At 44.1% G+C, this 26176-nt stretch overlaps 2 protein-coding genes across 3 annotated transcripts in view; one reads left to right on the forward strand and one right to left on the reverse strand.

Annotated features, from left to right (window-relative positions):
* LOC139373728 (cyclic AMP-responsive element-binding protein 5-like) overlaps positions 1-16851 on the forward strand; it is a 37133-nt gene extending 20282 nt beyond the window's left edge. For both annotated transcript variants that reach the window (XM_071114632.1, XM_071114633.1), the window contains exons 3-11: positions 2-92; positions 1701-1810; positions 4048-4226; positions 6562-6691; positions 6932-7012; positions 11961-12308; positions 12605-12841; positions 13154-13262; positions 15405-16851. In XM_071114632.1, coding sequence (XP_070970733.1) covers positions 2-92; positions 1701-1810; positions 4048-4226; positions 6562-6691; positions 6932-7012; positions 11961-12308; positions 12605-12841; positions 13154-13262; positions 15405-15526 — 1407 coding nt within the window. In that variant the 3' untranslated portion in view covers positions 15527-16851. The remainder of the gene's footprint in view (position 1; positions 93-1700; positions 1811-4047; positions 4227-6561; positions 6692-6931; positions 7013-11960; positions 12309-12604; positions 12842-13153; positions 13263-15404) is intronic.
* A 2346-nt stretch (positions 16852-19197) lies between these two features.
* LOC139372730 (TLR4 interactor with leucine rich repeats-like) lies at positions 19198-22360 on the reverse strand. Its single transcript, XM_071112525.1, has one exon. The coding sequence runs from the start codon at positions 22164-22166 to the stop codon at positions 19590-19592; it is 2577 nt and encodes an 858-aa protein (XP_070968626.1). The 5' UTR covers positions 22167-22360; the 3' UTR covers positions 19198-19589.
* Positions 22361-26176: the final 3816 nt, after the last annotated feature.

Below are 26176 nucleotides of genomic sequence, written 5' to 3' on the forward strand. Positions count from 1 at the left end.
GCGGTTCCAAACAGAAGACCACCTGATGATCCACAGACACAAGCATGAGATGACCCTCAAGTTCTCCTCCACCAAGGCTGATCCCCTCGCAGGTGAGAAGAACATGTATAGATGTAGACAGCATAGAGAGGACATTAGCTTTGTAATGATGATTATTTCTATTCTGTTTCCAGTCAAGGTTAACCTCCAATGCCATAGATTCCCTCTTTTTCCTTTTCTGTTTCACCCTGACTCTTTCGTTCTCTCGTTCTCCGTCCCCATGTTTCACCGTGACTCTTTCGTTCTCTCGTTCTCCGTCCCCATGTTTCACCCTGACTCTTTCGTTCTCTCGTTCTCCGTCCCCATGTTTCACCCGTATTAACTTATTACCCAGAGTTCTTTATTTGGGTTTCACTAATGTTCTCAGTCTGTCAGGATTTTTTAGTGTAGAGTTTGTGTGTCTGACTGGTATGATAATATTTCTCGTCCCTTCCGATCGGTAGAAGTGTTCTGATAAGTCTTATCCCTCCCCCTCTCCTCTCTCCTGCCTCCCTTCCCCCTTCACCTCTCTGACCGACTGTCTGTCACTCAAGCGTAGTGTTGTCTGGTTCAGGCCTGTGTGTCCGTGTGTATTTGACCATGTGTGTGTGTGTATGCATGTGTGTGTGAGCATGTGTATTCATGCTCGTCTGTGTGTGTGTGTGTGTTTACGTCTTTGCATGTGCGTGTAACCTCTTCTGTGGTTGATGAAAAAACGATGACGTAGAGAACAGTACAGTATACTGATGACTTGTATTGATAACCAGTAGTGGTAAGATACTATAGTATTTGCAGCACATACAGAGACGAGAAGAGAACAGTCGATCCACAGCAGACTAGAGCACTGGTGGCCAAGGCTCAGCCTCAGACAAAAACACACTCTCAATCGTGCAGGCCAGACGAAGACCTGGTCTGTCTGTTACCGTGGCAACGGCTGTCTGTCTCTCTGGACTTAAACATCTCTGTTGACCCTTGACCCACACCAGTCAGGTTCTATCCTGCAGGGGCCTGTAGACACTCAGCCCTCCTGGAGGAAATCTCCTGTCAAAACAAAGGAGTGCCGAGCTTGTGACTCTTGATTCCTGACCTCGCAGCCTTTCAACCCTGATAGTTTAGACTATAGGTGAGAGAATCAGTCTCTGTCTGATCTTATCTTGGTTACTATGGTGATCGCTCTTGGGTGAAGTTTCCCCTAAGTACAGATATAGGATCAGCTTCCCCATAGCCATTAGTGAGGAAGATGCAAAACTGACCCAAAATCAGTGGCTAGGGGAACCATCACCCTAAAGCCTAGTGATCTGCTCCTGGGCCTGTGACTGGGAAGGCTGTCATGGTGGTGTAGGGAAGGCTACACAAAACAAGTTGAACATAGTTCCAGTGATGTTGAAACCATGCCAGCTGTAAACTGCCTGAGGTGCTGGTTTAGATCAGTCTCTGCCACAACCAAAACCTATCTGTGTACTTCCATATGCCTAGTGGTTAAGAGCATTGGGCCAGAATCCCTGGACCAACTAGGTGAAAAATCTGTTGATGTGCCCTTGAGCGAGGCACTCAACCCTAATTTGCTCCTGTGAGTCGCTCAGGATAAATGACTACAATGTAAATGTAGCAATATCATGGTTGTTATGATATCTGTTTGATGCTTAACGTCTGTTTGCTCTCTCTGTGCTATGTGTGATCAGACCAGACCCCAACGCCGACCCGTTTCCTGCGTAACTGTGAGGAGGTGGGTCTCTTCAATGAGATCGAACAGGAGTTCCGCCAGGCACAGGAAGAACAGAACATTAAACAGGTTACACACGAAAAAACTACATTTCCCATGAAATCTCAGACATGTAGGTCAAGCGGATGAGACTTGAACATATGCTAGTTGGAACTAGGAAACTCCAAAATGTCAGACTTTCTGAATCGTTGAACGCAGCACGTGTATAACTACAAGCAGTTAAATGTTTCCGACATCAGAGTTTCCTATTTCCGACTAGTTTCCTATTTCCGACTTCCTATTTCCGACTAGCATAGACATTGCATCATTGTATCTGTCCAATTATGGCATTTGTGAGAGCACGGCCAGTGCCATTGAAGGCCATCTCCACTTCTACTACTTCTATGAGTTGGCAAACAAACTTAAAGGGTGCACACTGCCACCTAGAGTGTGTTGTTTGAACTGGTATAAAGCCAAGGTTGGCGATATACCTGCAGTAATGGAATATTTGCTCAAGAGTATAATTAATTGGCTCCTGGTGACCTGGATGGAATTATGTGATCCTTCCTTAACCCATAGGAAGTCCCACCCAGTTGACTACTTCAAAATGGTGAAAGTCCTCAATGGCGCTGCCCATGCTAAAACAGGCTTTTGGGCAATAGAGTTTTCTATCTCTATGGACTTGAACTAACAAAACTGTCATTTATCATGACAGTAATTACTGTACTAGCACATTAAACACCGTAACCAGAGAGCATACTGATAGTCTTGCATGCTAGGTTTCAAATCAAATCATATTTATTTTTCGAAAGTCCTTTTTACATCAGCAATTGTCACAATGTGCTCTACAGATACCCAGAAAGAGCCAGCAAGGTTTCGAGGCTGTTGTATGAAACTAGCAAATGGAACAGACAAACAAATAGGAGACCGTCACCAGGGTCAGTAATGGGAAAAGTACCCAACTGTCCTACTTGAGTAAAAGTCTTAATACTTAAGTATCAAAAGTAAATATAATTGATAAAATATATCAAAGGTAAAAGTATAAATCATTTCAAATTCCTAATATTAAGGAAACCTGACGTCACGATTTTATAGTTTTTTAAATTGACGGATAGCCAGGGGAACACTCCAACACTCAGACATCATTTTCAAACGAAGCCTTTGTGTTTAGTGAGTCTGCCAGATCAGACGCTGTAGGGATGTTCTCTTGATAAGTGAGTCAATTGGACCATTTTCTTGTTCTGCTAAACATTCGAAATGTAACGAGTACTTTTGGGTGCCAGGGAAAATGTATGGAGGAATGTAGTGGAGTTAAAAGTACATTATTTTCTTAAGGAATGTAGTGAGGTAAAATTACATTATTTTCTTAAGGAATGTAGTGAGGTAAAATTACATTATTTTCTTAAGGAATGTAGTGAGGTAAAAGTACATTATTTTCTTAAGGAATGTAGTGAGGTAAAATTACATTATTTTCTTAAGGAATGTAGTGAGGTAAAATTACATTATTTTCTTAAGGAATGTAGTGAGGTAAAATTTCTTTTCTTACATTATTTTCTTAAGGAATGTAGTGAGGTAAAAGTACATTATTTTCTTAAGGAATGTAGTGAGGTAAAATTACATTATTTTCTTAAGGAATGTAGTGAGGTAAAATTACATTATTTTCTTAAGGAATGTAGTGAGGTAAAAGTACATTATTTTCTTAAGGAATGTAGTGAGGTAAAATTACATTATTTTCTTAAGGAATGTAGTGAGGTAAAATTACATTATTTTCTTAAGGAATGTAGTGAGGTAAAATTACATTATTTTCTTAAGGAATGTAGTGAGGTAAAAGTACATTATTTTCTTAAGGAATGTAGTGAGGTAAAAGTAAATGTTGTCAAAAATATAAATAGTGATGGAAAGTACAGATACACCAAAAAAACGACTTAAGTAGTACTTAAAAGTATTTTTACTTAAGTACTTTACACCACTGCCAGGCTGGCAGGTATTTTGACTGATGGGAAAGTATTGAGTGAAAGGTGAGTGAGAGTCAGACAGACATTCAGGAAGGTTTAGATATTTGACCTGCGGCAGGTAAGAAACACCAGGTGATCACGTTCTTATTGGCAGGGTAAGCATCCAGACAGATTGACACATAACGGACACACACACACAGATGCGCGCACACACACGCATTCACGCACACACACACTTTGCCGCAGACCCACAACACACACTCACACAATGCCACACATTCCAAGATATAAAATTGGTATGTAGACGTGTGTATTCATTCAAACAACAACAGAATACATATTAAAACGAGTCTTCTCTTCCTTGTATCTCAGACTCAGAGTCTCCCTCAGAATGGATCATCATGTGTGAACCAGCCCCACTCCCAACACCAACCACAGTCCCATGGTGGTATGAGGGGTCTAAGCTGCAGCATGGCTGGACAGCAAGCACTGCCCTCTGCCCAGTCCAACTCAGTCATCACCCAGGCCCACTCCATGCTCACACACTCAGGGTAAGCACACAAAGACAAAGATTCAGACACACACACACAATTACACACCAAACACACACATCTTGTCAACATGTTACTATCCTCTACCTCTACCTTTCACCCCTCTCTCTCACCTTTCTCTCTCCATCCCTCCCTGTACCTCTCACCCCTCCCCCTCTGCTGTCCTAACCATAACTCATGCTGTCTGTAGCAGGCTGTCATTCCCCAGACAGTCTAATTTATTAGGCCTTAATGAATTAGAGAGAGCGAGAGAGAGGGGGGATGGGGGAGAGTGAAAACAATTGGAGAGAGAGAGAGAGAGAGAGAGAGAGAGAGAGAGAGAGAGAGAGAGAGAGAGAGAGAGAGAGAGAGAGAGAGAGAGAGAGAGAGAGAGAGAGATGGGCTACTGGCTATTAAAATACACCATTGGTCCCATTCAACCTCCATCCCTCTTTCTTTCATTCTCTTTCCCTTTGAATCTCTTTCTTTCTCTCCATCTCTCCCCATATTTCCCCTCACCCTCCATCTCTCCCCATATTTCCCCTCACCCTCCATCTCTCCCCATATTTCCCCTCACCCTCCATCTCTCCCCATATTTCCCCTCACCCTCCATCTCTCCCCATATTTCCCCTCACCCTCCATCTCTCCCCATATTTCCCCTCACCCGCCATCTCTCCCCATATTTCCCCTCACCCGCCATCTCTCCCCATATTTCCCCTCACCCTCCATCTCTCCCCATATTTCCCCTCACCCGCCATCTCTCCCCATATTTCCCCTCACTCGCCATCTCTCCCTCGGCCGTTGACACAAACCAGTCATCTGGTTCCAAGCTCTAGTCCCGGCCCCAACCCCGACCAACCCCAGCCCCTGCTTCAGTCCCGGGACCAACCCCGACCAACACCAGACCCTGTTTCAGTCCCGGCCCCAACCCCGACCAACATCAGCCCCTGTTTCAGTCCCGGCCCCAACCCCGACCAACACCAGCCCCTGTTTCAGTCCCGGCCCCAACCCCGACCAATACCAGCCCCTGCTTCAGCCCGGGCCCCGGGCAGTGTGGTGGTGTGGGTTACATGGCTGTGGTTATCACACTACAGCGCATGGAGATTAGGCATGGCTCTGTCTTTCCTCTCAACTCCAGACATCTGGCCCTGCTTTGTGAAACCTGTCACACACACAGCTACTAACTAGAGCTAGGTAGCTACATGTATCTCTGGTGTGTGAGGCAGTGAGTTGAGCTATCTAGTCAGTCCATGTGCTGGAAAGATGGTGTGTTATGGATACCTTCTAACATACCTTTATGAGCCCTTACATTCTCTCTCTGGCCAATCGGTGACGTTCATTGAATCATTCAGAATAAATGTTTCAGAACTTCAAGACACTGCTGCTAGAGGTCTATTCTCAGTCCCTAATGGCACCCTATTCCCTTTAAACAGGGCCCATAGAGCTCTGGTCAAAAGTAATGCACTATATAGGGAATAGGGTGCCATTTGGGACACAAACCTAGAGTTTCAGAAGTAACAGAAGTTCTATGAGCCCTTCAGAAGAGTTAGAGTGGGCTTAGCTACAGCAGAGCACAACACAGCATAGTACAGTTGAGTAGTACAGTCCAGTTGATTACAACATAGTACTGCCTATTAGAGTACATTGACTAAGGAAGGGAAGGGACCATATCACATGGCCAGTTAAAGTCAGACAACGTCTTGCTCTGTAGCCCAGGCCGAGCTAGCAATGAGGTGATCTGTGTTGGATTCCGGGGATCTGACTGTTTCTCCCTGTGTTTACCACTGGTTTCTACGACGACCCCATCTCCGAGTGTCTGGCTGTTGGCCCGGGCGGACTGTTATGGTTACGTTAGGAGGCGTTGTTTTGGTTCGGTTCGGTTCTTTTCTTTTTGCACGTTTATTTCGCTGCTTGCTAAAGAGTCAGTGGTGACATCACCAGGGATGACCTCAGCGCAGCGAGGGAGGACCACGCAGTCTGATTGGCTGAGGGCCAAAAGCATTACATCATCACATCGCACCCCAGCCCCTTCTGTGGCGTATGTCTCTCCCTCTGCTCAATCTATTACTTTCCCCCTCTACTTTCCATCTTTCTGTCTCTGTCTCACTCTATCACTCTATCACTTTAATTGAACCTCCTCTCTTTCTATCGCTTTATCTCACCGTACTTTCCATCTCTTTCTCAGCTACATCAAACTTTCTCCCTTTACATCTCAATCGCTTTCTTCTCTCTCGCTCAACCTCTCCACTCTCCCATGTTTCTCTCTCTTTTCTCTGTCCCTGATCTGAGACCAGTGTAGAGGCTGTTTACTGAGGTTCTCTGACGTCTGAGTATTTCTTTCTCCCACTGATCTCAGACCTGTCCCTGGGCCCCTCTCCTCCCTACTGCACCTGAGGAACAACAGACAGAGACAGCCCCTGGCCGCCTCCATGCCTGGCACCCTGCCAGACCCAGCCATGCAGGGAGCATCTGCCCAGCACATGTCTGTGAGTACATACAACATTACTTACACTGGCCTTCTTTAAGGTGCCTATACTTGAGAAATACCTCTTGCTTGTTACATTGCTATTTCCAAGTCCCAGTATTACATTGTAATTATTTACTAATTATCCTTTGGAACTGATTGAAACGGAAAGAATTTACAGGCTGTATAGATTTCAATAGATTTGACTTGTTTTCAAGGTTAAATTGTGTAGAAATAATAAGTAATTTGTTATGTTCCTCAGATGGAAAGACAGATGTCTATGGGGTCCAGTATGATGAGCATCCAAGGTCCCGCCCACAACTCTTCCTGCTCTTCACCTCAGGTACTGACCAATCAGAATACTCTTTCATGGTCCCGACCAATTAGAAGGCTCTTTCTTCTTTCACATGATGTTCATGTTTCTGCATGGTTCTCTATGATGACAGAGATTAGAGGAGCTGTTGTTTGGGCTTGTTATCCTGAACTTTTTCTTCCAATACAAACATGGAACAGCTACTCACCTCTTATGTATGTCATGTTTTTCATGCTGCTTGTGCTCTTGCACACTCTCTCACCTTTTCCTTCTCACATTTACACGCACACACACACATATGTACACACACACACACACACACTCTCTCTCTTCTCTCTCTCTCTCTCTCTCTCTCTCTCTCTCTGTGGGGCCCCATTCACCCTCTGGCTATTCTCATTCCTCCTAGGCTGGAACAGAGAGGAAACAGAGTGTAACTCTACACCTTTACATACACTATCCCCAACCAGAGGAAGTCACAGTTTACATGTTCTCCCTCTAGCCTTCTTTATCCCTGTAATTCACTCAAAAGTTATATATTTCTGATTCTCTGTTTAACTTGACCTTTTTCTCACGTATTCACCCTTTTTCGTTTTTAAAGGCTGTCTTGAAGAATTTGCTCTAAGTAAAATCCAGCACACAAAACACACACAAATCACTTCACAATCTACAACTTTAAACAGGCACTCGACTCTCCAAGAGACTCCCCAGCCTCACACATGCACAACACACACAGGAAATGGCTGACCCTGTGCTTGGGGACTATGTGGTGTCATGTTTCTGAACCAGAAAGGTCTCGGGCTAACATCTGACCCACAGCCTGGGGCTGGTTGGTCTATGTGTTCTAACACTCTCCTCCTCTGTCTGAGTAGCAGCTCTCTCTATGGACTCATATCTATACCTGTTTTGACCTGAGGACTTTGACATGGCCAACATACAACTGTCGCTTGTCTAGGAATTTTATAATGAATTGAATGACTCGTTTCTGGACTTTGTATTGGGACAAATATATAGAAATTGTGTTTTCTAAAGTTGATGTATTTTAAACATGTTGTTGTTTAGCTTGACAAATGGCTCAGCAGATTAGAGAATGAGACTTGTGGGTTTATTAATTGTATAGCCTCTAGGTTAGCTTTACTGAAAGTAGGTCAAGTTAGCTCCTTTCTAGAATTCAATAACTCTGCAAGTTAAATAAGTTAAATAGTGAGGCCTTCAGTGAGGGAATGTATGCATCCCAAATGGCACCCTTTTCCCTATAAAGTGCACTACATAATTTATGACCAGAGTAGTGCACTATAAAAGGAATAGGTTGCGATTTGGGACGTATGTGTGAAACAGTGATGGATATCTGTTTGACTCTGTCACATGAGGTAGAGTACAGTACGGCATGGTTTCAGGGTGATCAGCCACACAGAAATATCAACCTGTTGGAGTAATGTACCAGTATAGAACTGTGACGGAATCATAGAACCAGTGTTACAGGGTTTCTATGTAGTAAACACAACTCCAGGACTCTTATACTGTTGCTCCTGAGAGAGTGTGTGTGTGTGTGTGTGTGTGTGTGTGTGTGTGTGTGTGTGTGTGTGTGTGTGTGTGTGTGTGTGTGTGTGTGTGTGTGTGTGTGTGTGTGTGTGTGTGTGTGTGTGCGTGCGTGTGCGTGCGTGCGCGTGCGTGCGTGCGCGTGTGTGAGAGAGGAAAAAGGGAGAGAGTGTGTGTGTCTGTGTGGCTGGCAAAACTGCCATAGACAGCTACATGACCTCATTGTTGGCACTCTCTAAATGTACTCCATTTTTTCATTGGTGAATGGAACAGAAAAAATAAACTACTTCTCTTAAAGAAATATTGCATAACCGAGAGCAATAGTAATGTTGGATGATGTCATTCCCCAGAAACACTCTCTGTTTCTGTCCCAAATGGCACCCTATTCCCTACATTTGACCAGAGCCCTATAGCCTGTCTATAGGTTCTGGTCAAAAGTAGCGCACTATATAGGGTGCCAATTGGGACACAAGCTTTGCCCGGCCTCTCTTGCTGAGTGTGAGAGCTCACTGCTAGAGCTGTGAACTGACTTGCCTAGTTAAATAAAGGTTAAATAAAAACATTTTAAAAATGTGTTGGATTTGCCCCAAACATAACGCTTTGCATTTTGTCCAAAAAGTGTATTCCTTTGCCGTGTTTTTTTGCAGTATTACTTTAGTGCCTTGTTGCATACAAGATGCACGTTTGGGAATATTTTTATTCTGTATATTTGTATTGTTATTTTCACTGTGTCATTTAGGTAATTATTGTGGAGTCACTACAATGTCGTTGATCCATCCTCAGTTTTCTACCATCACAGACATTTAACTCTGTAGCTGTTTTAAAGTCACCATTGGCCTCATGGTAACATCCCTGAGCAGGTTCCTTCCTGTCCTGCAGCTCAGTTCAGAAGGACGACTGTATCTTTGATGTGTCTGGGTGGTTAAGTACATAATCCACAGCATAATTATTGACCATGCTTAAAGAGATATTCAATGTCTAATTTGTTATTGTACCCAACTACCAATCACTGCCCTTCTTTATAAGGCTTTCGAAATCTCCTTAGTTTTTGTAGTTGAATCTGTGCTTGAAATACAATACTTGACTGAGGGACCTTACAGATGTTGTATGGGGAACGGAGGAAGGGTCAGTCATTCAAAAATCATGTCAACCCCTATTATTTTACACACTGTGTGTCCATGTCATTTATTATGTGATTTGTTTAGCCAAATTTCAAACCTGAACTAATTTAGGGTTGCCTAAACAAAGGGGTTAAATACTTATGCAACAACAATATTTTATTTATGAATTTATTTATTTCAAAATATAAATATCTTCCACTTTGACATTACAGAGTATTGATAATGATAATTAAATACATTTTAATCCCACTTTGTAAAACAATAAAATGTAAAATAGCTTGCCAATGTATTAGTTATATTCTATTATAGAAGTGAAAAGGTTCATTACAATTCGCTATATATTCATTTTCAGAAATGTTTGTCAATTTGCTTTTATTGTTTAATGGAACTGTGTTTTTATCTAATCATGGCGTCATGGACTGGCTCAATGATAGACATGTATTTGTTTCAAATCTATCACTTGATGGTTTCATTTCAGAGAGACCAATGATCATTTTTGCAAAATGCCAAATATCTGCCTCACTCTCAGGGAAAAAATGATTACTATTATGTATTACAGTCAAATATAACAAATAACTACATTTTTTTCTAAAGAACTGTACAAATTATACATTTGTGACAATATATATTTTTTAATTCAAAAAAATATTATCCAGTGACTTACAGTAAGTGCATTCATCTTAAGATAGCTAGGTGAGACAACCACATATCAATCACAAATACATGATACGAACAGTCCATTCCAGCTACACAATGGATATATACAACATGCAACAATTTCAAAGATTTTACTGCGTTACAGTTCCTATAAGGAAATCAGTCAGTTGAAATAAATTGGGTTTCACATAGCTGGGAATACTGATATGCATCTTTTGGTCACGGATACCATTAAAAAAAAGTAGGGCGTGGATCTGAAAACCAGTCAGTATCTGGTGTGACCACCAGATGCCTCATGCAGCTCGACATACAGTATCTCCTTCGCATAGAGTTGATCAGCCTGTTGATTGTGGCCCGTGGAAAGTTGTCCCACTCTTCTTTCAATGGCTGTGCAAAGTTGCTTGATATTGGGTAGGAACTAGAACACGCTGTTGTACCAGAGAATCCCAAACACTGGGCCATTTTCAGCTTCTAGGAATTGTGCATTATCATGCTGAAACATGAGGTGATGGATGAATGACACAACAATGGGCCTCAGGATATAGTCACGGTATTACTGTGCATTCAAATTGCCATTGATAAAATGCATTTGTGTTCGTTGTCCGTAGCATATGCCTGCGCATAACATAAACCCACAAGCACCATGGGGCAATCTGTTCACAACATTGACATCAGCAAACTACTTGCCCACATGACGCCGTACAGGCTGACTGCCATCTACCCGGTACAGTTGAAACGGGGATTCATCCATGAAGAGCACACTTCTCCAGTGTGCCAGTGGCCACCAAAGGTTAGCATTTGCCCACTGAAGTCAGTTACGACACCAAACTGCTGTCAGGTCAAGACCCTGGTGAGGATGACGAGCACACAGATGAGCTTCCCTGAGACGGTTTCTGACCGTTTGTGCAGAAATTCTTCGGTTGTACAAACCCACAGTTTCATCAGGTGTATGGGTGGCTGTTCTCAGACGATCCCGTAGGTGAATTTTATTGGATTTATTTAACCTTTATTTACCTAGGCAAATCAGTTAAGAACAAATTCTTATGTACAATGACGGCCTACCCCGGCCAAACCCGGACGACGCTGGGCCAATTGTGCGCTGACCTAATTGTGCGCTGCCCTATGGGACTCCAAATCACGGCTGGTTGTGATACAGCCTGGAATCGAACCCGGGTTTGTAGTGAAGCCTCTATACTGCTTGCTGGTATCCCTGCTTGCCAGCTCACTTTCCGTTGGAATCCCAGGTCCGTTGTTGCACCTGGGATTCCATCTCCGGTGTCTGGCTCACCTCTTTAACCATTAGGCTAACTGCCACCCCTGTAAGGTGATACACACAAGTGATACACTTAACTTAAGATATCAAGTGATACACTGTTAACTTAAGATATGAAGTGTCATTGATGATTGGTACTTCTTGACCTCTTAACTGTTTTCACAGCTGTAAAAGAAGAGAAAGAATAAGAAAAGCAATGACGACTTTCAGTTGTATGCCTTTGCTCAGTTCAGTGGTGATGTTTGTTGGAAATGCTTTAATGCCTTTAAACACCAAGTCTGTTTTTTGGACAAAAATAAAATCACTTGGGAGTTGGTAAGAAAGGGCCTGTAGAGATCAGTTTTAATTGTAATTTCATGGTATTATGTTTTGTTATGTTTTTATTCCTTAGAGAGCTAAAACCGTGGGTCACCTCCACCAACACCAACACACACACCCGGGAGCTGTCGCCAACGGCAACATGGGTCCCACCATGGGTAACATGATGGAGATGTCACCGCGCCAACGGCACACTCAACTGCAGCAGCAGCATCATCAGCACCTGCAGCAGGCTCCGCCCATCTCCTACCAGCAGCACTGCCACGCCCCTCCACATCACCTGGGAAATGCCCACAGCCTGGGCCACCAATCAGGGAATGTGCCGCATCATCCGGTTCACCAATCACCTCCCTCGCACCTGCAGGCCAGCCACACCCACCAGACCTCGCCTCACCTGCCCCTCCACTCCATAGCTGCTCAGGTACAGTATTACCTAGTTGTTGACATGACAACCACTCTATATCAAGCTTTGTTAGTTTAGCGTGAGGGTGGTTGCCAATTGCTGTAATCTGACATCTGTAAAATTGCCTGTCATCACCACTGTTGCATCAACATTATGGAGCTATTGCATAGACCTTTTGAATCCCAAATTAACCCGTTTCCTATGTAGGGCACTCAAAAGTAAATTGGAATTAGGGTGCTATTTTGAAGGCAGCCCTTATCACAGAGGATCCAAAGTTTTACAGCTTTAATGACCCGTGTTTGTCTGTTGTGCAGTTGTCTCCAGCAGCGCAGCAGATGCATTCATCCCAGCAGACACATTCCCTGCATGCAGGCCAGGCGACTGGAGGACGCCGCAGGAGGTCTGTGGACCAGGACCCAGACGAGCGCAGGCAGAAGTTCCTGGAACGCAACCGAGCTGCGGCCACTCGATGCAGACAGAAGAGGAAGGTCTGGGTGTCTGCTTTGGAGAAGAAAGCAGAGGAGCTGACACACAACAACATGCAGCTGCAGGTAGGTTTATACGAGGGTTGTCACCATACCAGTACAGCTAACACCATAACTGATTTTCCCTGGACAAAAGTAAAACTCAAAGCAGACTAAACTCTTTGGTCCTTTAAAAACCTATTTAATGTTAAATATTGTGTGCTATAGCACGGAAATCAAACCGTGATTCAGGGTGACAAGGCTGCTTCTTTCTAACAGTAGGACTTTTTCCCTCTGGTATCGTGACAACCCTAGACAACATGAGTTTACGCACGCATACACATACACTCACACATCGTCACACTATCACTAACCTTTCTGTCCCTCGTACCATTCCAGAACGAGGTGACAACTCTGAGGTCAGAGGTTGGCCAGCTGAAGCAGATCCTGCTGACCCATAAAGACTGTCCTGTCTCCGCCCGCCAGAGAGAATCACAGGGGTACCTCAGTGAGTAACACCCCGACCCCGCCCATCCTCAAAACACCCAGAGGTATACCCCTACCCTCTACAATACTCCTATCCCAAAACACCCAGAGGTATAGCCCTACCCTCTACAATACTCCTATCCCAAAACACCCAGAGGTATATCCCTACCCTCTACAATACTCCTATCCCAAAACACCCAGAGGTATACACCTACCCTCTACAATACTCCTATCCCAAAACACCCAGAGCTATATCCCTACCCTCTACAATACTCCTATCCCAAAACACCCAGAGGTATATCCCTACCCTCTACAATACTCCTATCCCAAAACACCCAGAGGTATATCCCTACCCTCTACAATACTCTTATCCCAAAACACCCAGAGGTATACCCCTACCCTCTACAATACTCCTATCCCAAAACAGATTCCTACTTCTATCCCAAAACACAGATTCCGATTCCTATCCCAAAACACAGATTCCTACTCCTATCCCAAAACACAGATTCCTATTCCTATCCCAAAACACAGATTCCTATCCCAAAACACAGACTCCTAGTCCTATCCCAAAACAGAATCCTAGTCCTATCCCAAAACACAGACTCCTATTCCTATCCCAAAACACAGACTCCTATTCCTATCCCAAAACACAGACTCCTATTCCTATCCCAAATCACAGACTCCTATTCCTATCCCAAAACACAGACTCCTATTCCTATCTCAAAACACTGATTCCTACTTTTATCCCAAAATACAGACTCCTACTCCTATCCCAAAAAAAGACTCCTACTCCTAACCCAAAACACAGACTCCTAACCCAAAACACAGACTCCTATCCCAAACACAGATTCCTACTCCTATCCCAAACACAGATTCCTACTCCTAACCCAAAACACAGACTCCTATCCCAAACACAGACTCCTACTCCTATCCCAAACACAGACTCCTACTCCTATCCCAAACACAGACTCCTATCCCAAAACACAGACTCCTATCCCAAAACACAGACTCCTATCCCAAAACACAGATTCCTACTCCTATCCCAAAACAGACTCCTACTCCTAACCCAAAACACAGACTCCTATCCCAAAACCCACAAGGATACATACTGTACCATGTGTACCATCTACATGGTCCCATGTGAGTGTGATGGGCCTACTACACAGGACACTTTTGCAGAGTGTGAGACACTCCTATTGTTTTTAGTGAAACCTGGGTCTTAGCAGCGACCCACTGGTTGAATCAACGTTGTTTCCACATCATTTCAATTAAATTAAGCTGAACCTACAGGAGGTTGGTGGCACCTTATTGGGGAGGACGGGCTCGTGATAATGGCTGGAGCAGAATCAGTGAAATGGTATCAAATACATAAAATACATGGTTTTCATGTGTTTGATGCCATTCCATTCGCTCCATTTCAGCCATTATTATGAGCCGTCCTCCCCTCAGCAGCCTCCACTGGTTGAACCAGTGTAGAATAGACGTTGAATTGTGCCCAGTGGGATGGCCCTGTGAGAGACTTGTGCTGCTCTGTGTAAAACTTTCATAAATTCAAGGTATGATTCACTCCCAAGAACACTTGATGAAGTGCCTGGCACACTGGCAAAATGTTACATGTCCAGGATAGCAGCTTAAAGCCTCAAGTTCTTGACGCCCAGTGTAGCTCCCTGTCAGAGGGTCTCCCCAATTCAAGAAACATCCAGAGTCAGAAATACAGGTATCAGAAACACAGGGCTACAGTCTCTAAATGGTTGGCATATGAGGTTGAAAAGGGAGATTGAAAACCCCTTTGCACCTTGATGACTGAATTGAAACATCTATGATGCCTATTCTTGTCAGAATGATAGTTGATGTAACCAGTGAGCACATTCTTGGGTGTTACAGACAGATGTACTTTATTGGTATATTTCAATTGTTGCTCTATTTGCTCCACAGTAATGCAAATGTCAAAATAAAATAGCTATTTTCCTTATATGAACTGTACATGAGTTGTCGTTAATTATATAACATATGACTGCTTTATTTCTAGTGACATTTTGTTATTTTTATATATAGTGTTTTTATTGTAGACTTTCCTCTGGACCCAGATCTTAAACAGAGAGAGAGAGGGAGCTGTCAAACACTAGCCAGGTCAATTTGATTGACAGCTGTCTCTGTGCCCCAGGTCCAGGGAGTTCGACAGGAAGTCCCTCCCCCCTATGTCCCGGGTCGCAGCAGCAGGCCATCCAATCCAACAGCATCTCCACCTCCTCAGCTGGAGGGGGCGATGGAGCGCACAGCAATTAAAAATTAAAGCGCGGGTGGGTGCGCATGTGGTTCGGAACATAGAGTTGGATAGAGAGCTTCCAATAATGTCCCAGGAGACAAACTCTCTAGTACATCTCTATGGTTCAGAATCAACCCCCCTCCAATTGAGTACAGGATGTAGTTACTCCTAAACACTGAGCTAAGGTCAGTTATGTGTTTCTCCCCTAATGGTTAAGGTTAGGATGGGGAAGGGTGAGCTGATCCTTGATCTGTGGTTAGAGGCAACTTCCTGGAATCAGGGATTAAACCCTAGGTGGGTGCATCTCATTAGTCTTAAATGGCTCCCTCTCCTGGTCTCCTAGCCTCTATGGACACATGTATAGCAGAACTGGACTGGTCTCTATAAGCCTTACATCTCCGGTAGGTTTGCAAAATTCTGGTAACTTTCCCAACCGTGATTTCTGGAAAACCTGTGCATTTTGGGAAAGTTACCAGTGTTTTTGCAACCCTAGTCTCTGTCTCTCTAACTGTGTGATCATAGTCACCTGTGAACTGGATCGTATTGTGTCTGGGGGAATCAGTCGACCAATGTGTCTCAGTTAGTGGGAAATCAGACAAGTACTGTGCTATCTATTCCAGGACTGCTTCATGGCTGTGTGTCTGCAAACATACTTGTTATCATATCACCTTTTTCTTAGTGGCAGTATTATTATTTCTTTTGAATGCGTCGGAGTTGGGTCTTGTAACTTACACCATGACTAGGACCAGGAGTTTCTCCAGGAACAACTCTGGGGCTTAAAAATAGCCTGTTACTATGGACCAGAGTTTTACCTAGTCAGGTCACTGGGTCAGGTTAAACTCCTGGCTCTAACCATGACTAAATAATGTTACTACATTGCGTATGTGTTTGTGTATGGTTGTATGTATAACATAGGCCTCTCTGAAATGCAGAACGTGAACGAAAACTAATACAAATGTACATTTTATACAAATTTATATCAAGTCCTATGAATAGGATGCCCTTGTTTTGTAACAATGTAATGCAAAGCCTCTTTTCCCTTTGAAAGTACTACAATGTTTGTACATACATTAAGTTGGGCCCAGAGTTTTCCTTGACCATGTCACTTGACCAAGATAACTCCTGGCCCTTTGTTTAACCTCTGTAAAGCACTTACTAGTTTCCTACAGTGTATTTATCTTGCAAACTAGGCTCACACAGTACGTTGGCCTATAACCTGTTACCTGTATCTATGTATCCTTCGGTGTCTGTATTGTGATTTGTGTTTTTTTTGTTTTTTTTTTTGTACAGATATTGACAATCGCTATAAACCTAATACGAAAATAAAAGCACTTATTCTCTGGTATCTTATTGTGATTTTTACTCAAGTTCGGTTGCCTCCATCAGGAGAAAATGTCATTTGATCTAATAGGCCTGTCAGACGAATGGTTATAGTCTGCCCCCTAGCGATATCTTCTGGAACTGAAGACAGTTTGAGGCACCCTGATTGAATGAGTCAAAGGTCAGCGATCACAGATTTATTTACCCGTCTGTAATTTAGCTTTAGCAGGTTGAGTGAAAGAAAATGGATGTGAGAGGGCCAAGAACTAGTCAAAGTCAATAGTGATGACTTTTATTTACTATCAGTAGGGGACAGGCCCAATCCACTATAGTTTAACAAAAACTTAAGTAACATATCAGTCTTAAACAACTAGGATATTGAAGTGGATTATGCTGTTTCTGTTTCATATCTCAGACCGTGTTTCCTGGTCTATATGTCTGTCTGTGTCTGCTGTTGTTATGGTAACACACTGTTGACAGGCTTGGAGTGTAGAGCTGATCAGCCCTGAGTGTTGGAGGTACTCCACCCGGTCTACCCAAAAAAACACCTAACTATTGCCAGACTTTCTATCTTGAAACACACGCACACACACTTTAAGTACATGATGAAACACACACACACATGTTTTAAGTACATGATGAAACACACCCACACACACTTGCACAAACGCAGGCATACATTACACACACAACATGTTTTCTAATGAATAAATATGCAGTATTACTACAAACGTTAAACTTACTGCCCTTCTGTAAAAATAGCAAAACTATAATATCGGTTTCTTTATTTGTATTGGAGCCATATGAACAAAGGACTTACACCATTATTTGCAAAGGCATCGGTCTTTCTTTTCATACAGACAAATGGACCATAACGTCCAACAGGAAATGCATGGTTACTTACTTGTTACTTAGCACCAGCACAATACATAGTTGAGTATAAAAGTATAAAAACATGAAACCAAATCATTATTTCTGCCAACCAGCAGCCATCTTTTCTTGCATTTTCAAGCATGTTACAAATGACATTTTATACACAATTTAATGACTATTAGTCTAATATTAGCACCAGATGAAATCAGGTAATTCTCTCACACACACACACACACACACACATACACACACACACACACACACACACACACACACACACACGCGGCAATGGAACAGGAAATGCATGAGGCTTAGAGGAAGTCTGTGGGATTGACATCCTGTAGTGTCTGAATCAGCCCTGATGAGCTCAGCTATTTGATCACCCATAAAAAGACAACTTTAGGTCATAACACATCTATAACTGTGGTCATATGGCCATAACCCATGAACAGAACTATAACTGTGGTCATATGGTCATAACCCATGAACAGAACTATAACTGTGGTCATATTGTCATAACCCATGAACAGAACTATAACTGTGGTCATATGGTCATTACCCCTGAACAGAACTGTGGTCATATGGTCATAACCCATGAACAGAACTATAACTGTGGTCATAACCCATGAACAGAACTATAACTGTGGTCATATGGTCATAACCCATGAACAGAACTATAACTGTGGTCATATGGTCATAACCCATGAACAGAACTATAACTGTGGTCATAACCCCTGAACAGAACTATAACTGTGGTCATAACCCATGAACAGAACTATAACTGTGGTCATATGGTAATTACCCATGAACAAAACTATAACTGTGGTCATAACCCATGAACAGAACTATAACTGTGGTCATATGGTCATAACCCATGAACAGAACTGTAACTGTGGTCATATGGTCATAACCCATGAACAGAACTATAACTGTGGTCATAACCCCTGAACAGAACTATAACTGTGGTCATAACCCATGAACAGAACTATAACTGTGGTCATATGGTAATTACCCATGAACAAAACTATAACTGTGGTCATAACCCATGAACAGAACTATAACTGTGGTCATATGGTCATTACCCATGACCAGAACTAAAACTGTGGTCATATGGTCATAACCCATGAACAGAACTATAACTGTGGTCATAACCCATGAACAGAACTATAACTGTGGTCATATGGTCATTACCCATGAACAGAACTATAACTGTGGTCATATGGTCATTACCCATGAACAGAACTATAACTGTGGTCATAACCCCTGAACAGAACTATAACTGTGGTCATAACCCATGAACAGAACTATAACTGTGGTCATATGGTCATTACCCATGAACAGAACTATAACTGTGGTCATATGGTCATTACCCATGAACAGAACTATAACTGTGGTCATAACCCCTGAACAGAACTATAACTGTGGTCATAACCCATGAACAAAACTATAACTGTGGTCATATGGTCATTACCCATGAACAGAACTATAACTGTGGTCATAACCCATGAACAAAACTATAACTGTGGTCATATGGTCATTACCCATGAACAGAACTAAAACTGTGGTCATATTGCCTGAACACAACCTTACTGTGGTTCTGTGGTCATGAATATAACCTTGTGGTTCTATGGTCATAACTCAACCCTGGCTGTGGTCCTGCTATGGTCATGAAGTGCTCCAGAGTGCCGGTTAAATACCAGTCCACTTCTGTCTCTGTCTCTGCAGCATCTTACACATTCTCCTGAGGATGTTCCTTCCTGGTGATGGCATCTTGGTGTTCTCAGGTTCTAAATATGGATTATCTAATGCTCACAATAAAAAATATATATTCTAGCGCTTAAGTGGGTCACAGCGCAAACATGTTTTCAAGTTCCAGTTCTATGGTGTTTATTAATCTGAGAACCTCTGCATGTCACTGTTGTCTCTACGGGTGGGGCTGATGTCAAGGAAACGGTCGCAGGGGAACTCTATAAGGTCGCCCCCTTCCTCCAGGGTTCCAAGCCGTGGTGGCCGGCTGCTCTGGAAGCTTGTGAAGTCTGTTGACACCGCCGCCGTTGTTGTCATGGAGCTGCGGAACGGTCGCCGCGTGGAGTACATGTGGCGCACATGCACTGCTGACTTCCTCCTTTTCAGCTTCCGCCTCAAACTTCGCCCCAGCCAGGCTCCTCCAATCACCAGAAGAAGGACGGCGTTGCCGGCCAGTGTTCCCACGGTGACCAGTTGGAGGTCAGAGGTCAGTGTCTCTTGGTGATGAGCCTCTTCTGGGAGAGTGACCAATCCGGCGCAGTGGTCCCTGGGCGCCACCTGACACACAGACCCTCCCACCACACCCTCAACACAAGCCATGTAGGTGATGTCTGGGCTTAGTTCTCGTAACATCACTGACCGCGCCGCGCCACGGGCATACACGTACCGAGGAAAACGGTCAGATGACCCAAAGCGGTCAAACAGCACTCGGTAGTGGACCTCTTCTAGTCCCGGTCCGGCTCCCGGTGTAAAGCGGCTGTGGTCGCGTGTGGTCCAGTGGACCGTGGCCGTGCTGGAGGCGACCTGGTCGACTGTCACGTTGGTGATGAAGTGGCGGTTGAACACACAGGGGTCGGTCACTGCAGGTATAACGTCCTCGTGACCGCCTCTGAACAGGTCAAACCGCTCCTCTTTTCGAGGGGTGGGAGGAGAGGAGGTGAGGAGCTCTGTGATTGGCCCACTGAGATGGTTACCATGGCTATTTTGGTGGTCAATTGTCTGAGGCCAGGTTGTGGTTGGAGGAGTGGGGTTGTTCAGGAGAGGGGCTTGTGTTTGAGGAACGCTGCGGCCCGGAACGGAATCCCACCTCCCTTTCTCACGCTTCCCAGAAGCCTCAGCAGAAGGTTGCGACCTTGGGCTGGCGGATATTTTCTTCCCCCTCTTCCTGTTTGATGACAGGGATTTGTCCCGCTCATCTTGCCCTCCCTGGTCCCTTTGGATACCCACCTCCTCCTCTCCCTCTCTACCCCTGCTCACCTTCTCTATTTCCTTCATCTCCACTCCCTCTCTACTCCCAATTTCCCTATGCTCTTCTCCATCCTTCCTTTCATCTGCCTCTATTCCTCTCCTCTCCCCTTCTATCTCCTTCATCACCTCTCCCTGCCCTCTCTCCCTGTCCTCCAGCTCTTTCTCCAAGACACCCCCTCCTCTGCTCTCCTCAGGCCTAGTCTGGGTCTCACACAAGTGGCTCCAATTCCCTGGGGGCTGCAGCTGGGAGCTGTTGATATAATCTAGATACTTCCCCCTCAGTGTCGCTGGGTGATGACACTGCAGGAAAACGGTCAGCAGCTTCCCCTGAGAGTGCGCCGACTTCATCCACTGCTTCAGCTCGCCCAGGCGGCAGTCACACGTCCAGTTGTTGCCATGGAGATCCAAATCGTAAAGGGCGCTGTTGAGGGCGAATATGTTACCGGAGAGGCTCGTGAGCCTGTTGTCTTTGAGTTTTAAAACACTCAGATGCTTCAGTTGTTCAAAAGCAGAGGGGTCCACTGTGGAAATTTGGTTGTAACTAAAGTCCAGCTCCTCAACTCTCTCCAGCGGGTCGAGAAGTCCTGCGGGAAGATTCTCCAGTTCGTTCCCGTCAATCAGAAATTCTGTCAAGCTCGACAGTCCTTTCAACGACTCGCTTTCCAAATGGTAGATGTTGTTATTGCTGAGGGATAGTTTAGAAAGCTTTTTCAGATTCTGAAAGACGTGGTTTCCGACGTGTTGTATTTCATTTTCAGAGAGCAGCAACGTATTCAGTGACCTGAGCTGGGAGAACGTAAACACATTACGCACGGCTGTCAGTTTGTTCTGCGCCAGGTTGAGAAAGCGCAGTTTGGTGAGCTTGGAAAAGGCGTTTCTGTGAATGTGACTCAGCTGGTTCGATTCTAGATGGAGATAATGTAGATTAGTCAAGCTCTTGAAGACTGAATTGTGTAACAGTTCTATGGCGTTCCCATCCAACCTCAGCTTCACAATGCTCTCCAAATTACCAAACAGCTCTGGAGTAATCTTCTTAATGTCATTGTTATTGCCATACAAAGTTGTCAGTTTTGCCAGTGACTGTAAAGTTTCTGGGGGTATTGTTGATATCAGATTGTTGCCCAAATACAGCTCCTCCAATTTGGAGAGCTTTTCAAACGCTTTTGGGTGAATGGTCTGTATTTGATTATACTGTAAGTTCAACCTTATAAGATTTCCATACCGTGTGAAGTCGAAGGCGGAGATGTTACGGATGAAGTTTCCGCCGAGGCTGAAGACAAGCACGTCCTCTGGGACCCGCGAGGAGTGCACCTTGGGCACCGCGCGCAGCCCCCGGTTTGTACAGAGGATGTGCTGCGCTTGCTGGCAGTCGCAGCGCTCAGGACAGAAGCCGCTGGCGGGTGAAGGCGAGAGGAACCCGTCACAAGAGAAAAGGAGAAAGCAGATGACACCAACGAAATTACCGGTATCCATTCCAAAACGGCAGTTGGCTCAAGCTTCTGATGCGGCATTCCCCCTTTGTGTTCAAGTGCAGTTACCCCGACTCTCCACTCTCACTTTGGTGTCCGATACATATGTCCATTTTTCACTTGTTGCTCCGTCATTGTGGAGGAAAGTTGTCCTACACTTAGTTTAGTGTGAAAAGGTGTCTGGATCCATGGCTAAAAACTGCGGTTCATAGAATACATTTATTTGTGCGCTGCGCTGTCATGCCGTGTGAGGAAACGCTCACCTCCCCAGAATGATCCATATCCCGGCCCCAAGTGGTCATCTGGAGCAAATTACAGACCTGAACGCAGGGTTCACGCGCAGAGCACACACACACACGCGCGCGCGCTCAGCCCTCCCCCGCATCTCCCGTCCCCGCCACCACCATTAGTGTACAGGATTCACAGCTGCGCGTGCACACAAACACACGTCCTCTAAATCTAATCAAATGCGTGGAAGATAGGACGCATATACGGTATCTTGTTGTATTCGAGGCATGGAGAGAGAGAGAGAGAGAGAGAGAGAGAGAGAGAGAGAGAGAGAGAGAGAGAGATACGTGGCTGAACCCTTTGACCGAGTTTTCCGCGTGCCCCCGCACCCCCTATGGCTCGCGAGGTGAGATTCGATACTCGGTATGGAGAAAGCAGACGGGAAGCCTTCCTTCCCACGAGGGTCCCCCGGGGGATCCCGGACTGAGTGACTCAGTCTTGGACTCCTTCCTCGCACACGTTTCAAAGTGCATAATGGATATCTCCAGACAGCATAGGCCTAGCACCAGAGGAAGACAGTAAAAGAAAACGTTCTCATTCCACTGGATCTCAAATGTTGCACTGAAGAAAAACACTTAATTCGGTGTGTTACTGCTAGAATTCAAAATGCTTTCAGACAGTCATTTACCTCCATGCCATCATCAATGAACACCAATGTATTCAAGATGGCTGGTCAGTGGTACCTTGGGGAGGGTTGGGGCTCAAACACACATGGTTCACATTAATGCAAGAGGAATTCAGGTCATGGTGCCTGTGTTAAGACTACAGAGGCGGGGTGCCAAATCTTTGATTAGGATCTCTACTTGAAAGGCTGGGTACAAAGCATATGTAGTCAGGGTTCAGTGCAGTGAGCCATGTAGTGGACTGTAGATTAGACTGTAGACTGTAGGTTAGTCTAGTCTGTATACTGTCAACCTGGGCACAGGGGTCGACGTAACATAGTAAATGCATCCCTCCAAATAGTATATGATACATTTCCTATGTATTAATTTGTGGATGTCCATCATCCATTTTGTATGATGTTACGATTTACAATTTGTATGATATGTTACAAATTGAAATTCGTACAATACGTTTTAATTTGTTACAAATTCCAAGTTGTTGTGGCCAACGTTAACTAGATGGCTAACGCTAACATTCGCTAGGCTAGGGGTTAAGGTTAGGAGTTATATTAAAGGGTTACGGTTAGGAGTTAAATTAAAGGGTTAAGGTTAGGAGTTAGGTTAAAGGGTTAAGGTTAGGGTTAAGATTAGCTAACATTCTAAGTAGCAAGTAGTTGTAAAGGTGCTAATTAGCTAAAATTTTTAAGTTGTCCATGATGAGAGTTGAACATGCAACCTTTGGGTTGCTAGACATTTGTGTTATACACCAACCCAACTATCCTACTTTCATTATTATGTAACCATACCAAACGTAACATATCATACTAATTTGAGAGTCCCGGATTTACATTTACTATGTTACGTCTAGTCTATGAGACCAGGCTGACTGTGTAATGCTGCCTACTGGGTGTAAGAGGGTTGCTTCCTCTATAGGCTGCGTTTACACAGGCAGCCCTATTCTGATCTTGTGCCACTAAATTGGTCTTTTGACCAATCAGATCAGATCTTTTGCTAAGAAATTTGGCAAAAGATCAGAATTGGGCTGCCCGTGTACACGCAGTCTTTAGTGCCCCACAGCTTGAATCAAGAGGTCTGGATACACTTGCAATGTAACCACAACATCTTGTAGAAGACCAGAGTGAAAGAACATTGCAGTAAATCCTACATGAGCACTGACTCTGGAGACAAGGTTGCAGATTTGTCCTAAAATAGTGGTCACACACACCCACCCAGCCAGTTGTGCACATGCACCACATGCATTTACATGTTCACATTGTAGTCATTTAGCAGACACTCTTATCCAGAGCGACTTACAGTCACGGCAACTCCAGCACTCCACTTTCAACCTAATTTTCATCATCTCCAGTACATTACTAGTGTAAACGTGTGAAAATGGTGCATTTCTACAAAAAAATCTGTAGTTAAAAAGTTGTACCCAATGCCATCATCTAAAGTTAAAACATTAGGATCTTATCTTTCTAACCGCAGATTATAGAAAAGCAAGTGATGCAATTTTTCCAGGACAATTCATTTTTTCGGACTATTGTAGCGGTAAATTCCTAGGAATTGCCTTACAGTGAGGGAGAACCCAGAGTTAGAGAAGAGCATTATACCCGTTCTCATGCATATCTATTGTTAGAGATCACAGTGTGTCATGACTCTACACAGAACTAGGATCAGGGACGCTCTGTTATGAGTGAGTAACTGTGTGTATGTGAAATGCAGCTGTGTGTGTGTGTGTGTGTGTGTCAGAAATGCAGCCCATCTGGGAACCCCCCAGCCCCAGCGAGGTCATTTCCTGTCTGGCCCTTCATATGAATTTCTCTCTCAGTCTGACAGACCGATGGGAGGAATATCTCTCCCTCTCTCCCTCTCTCTGGATGCATTTTTGTAAGCCCAGTTCTCTCTGAGAGCCAGGATACAGCCCTGGATCAGTGGAGACACACACACTGTCCATGGACACTCGCCGAGTTACACTGTCAGTCAGTTTATGTAGTGTCATGGAATATAATTGGATTTTTCACACTCATTTATAATCACAGCTTTGCACAGATCCTATGTAATTGCATGGTTTTGTAAATTACACACATATTAGTGTAGTAGTCTTAAACGAAAGTCTCTTCGTAATCCAGAGCTAGTCAATGTTAGTTATGAGAGTAAACAGATATTCAGTAAAGAGAGCTGATGAGAGGGGGGAGTTAAACAGAAGAGACGGAGAAACAGAGATAGAAAGAGGGAGAAGGCATGAAAAAGAAAGAATAGGCAGACATGCTTGTAAACAGAGAACCTCTTTTCAGTGAGCTATAGTCGTCTGGAGTTTATCCAATTCCAGACTTTCACAAAGAGGTCCATTTAGGACCCCGGACAGAGTTGTCTGTCAGTATGCCTGAGCACAAAGACAGACACAGTCTGGTTTCATCAGCCACTCTCTCCAATCATCCCTCTATTCCACACAGCCTTGGACTGTCCAATCAACACCAGCGCAGATGACATTTCACTCCCTCAACACACAGAGAAGCCTCATTCTGTCAGTAAGAGAGAGAGAAAGAAAAGTTGTTTCTCTGAATGTGGCAGTAAGTGTGTAAGTGAGATATCATCTAGGTTATTTAATGTTTGTGTGCATCGATGTTTAGGTCATGAGGGGGTGTGTGTGTGTGTATATATGTGAATGAGACAATATGTCGTCTAGGGAGGGTTGGCTTTCCCGGCTGTACAGCTCAGGTTTGAAAAAGCCCACTTCAGTCAGCACTCGTGTGTGTGTGTGTGTGTGTGTGTGTGTGTGTGTGTGTGTGTGTGTGTGTGTGTGTGTACCTGTGTTGAGTGAACTTGCAGGATCTGTGTGTATGTGTATCTGTGTTGAGTGATTCTGTGGCTGTGTGTGAGACAAGTAGAGCGTTTCTGTTTGTGTGTTTTGAAAACCTTATGCATCCACATGACACATCTATCATTATCTAACAGAACTGTGACAGTTTGAGTTGAACTAGTTCACGAAGCAAAAAAAATGTAGTCTTTAGGTCTGTAACAGCTTTAGTGGCCTTTGGTCTCCCCGGGATGACAAATGTACACATATACAAATATAAAAACACAGAGGGTGATATAGCCTTGAAGTGATGATGATTTACCA

The sequence above is a fragment of the Oncorhynchus clarkii genome, chromosome 18, assembly GCF_045791955.1.
Source record: "Oncorhynchus clarkii lewisi isolate Uvic-CL-2024 chromosome 18, UVic_Ocla_1.0, whole genome shotgun sequence".
Taxonomy (NCBI): Eukaryota; Metazoa; Chordata; class Actinopteri; order Salmoniformes; family Salmonidae; genus Oncorhynchus; species Oncorhynchus clarkii.

Bases quoted from the DNA above. Each gene is read 5' to 3' on its own strand.
- LOC139372730 (XM_071112525.1), bottom strand. From the start codon at position 22,166: ATGGATACCGGTAATTTCGTTGGTGTCATCTGCTTTCTCCTTTTCTCT.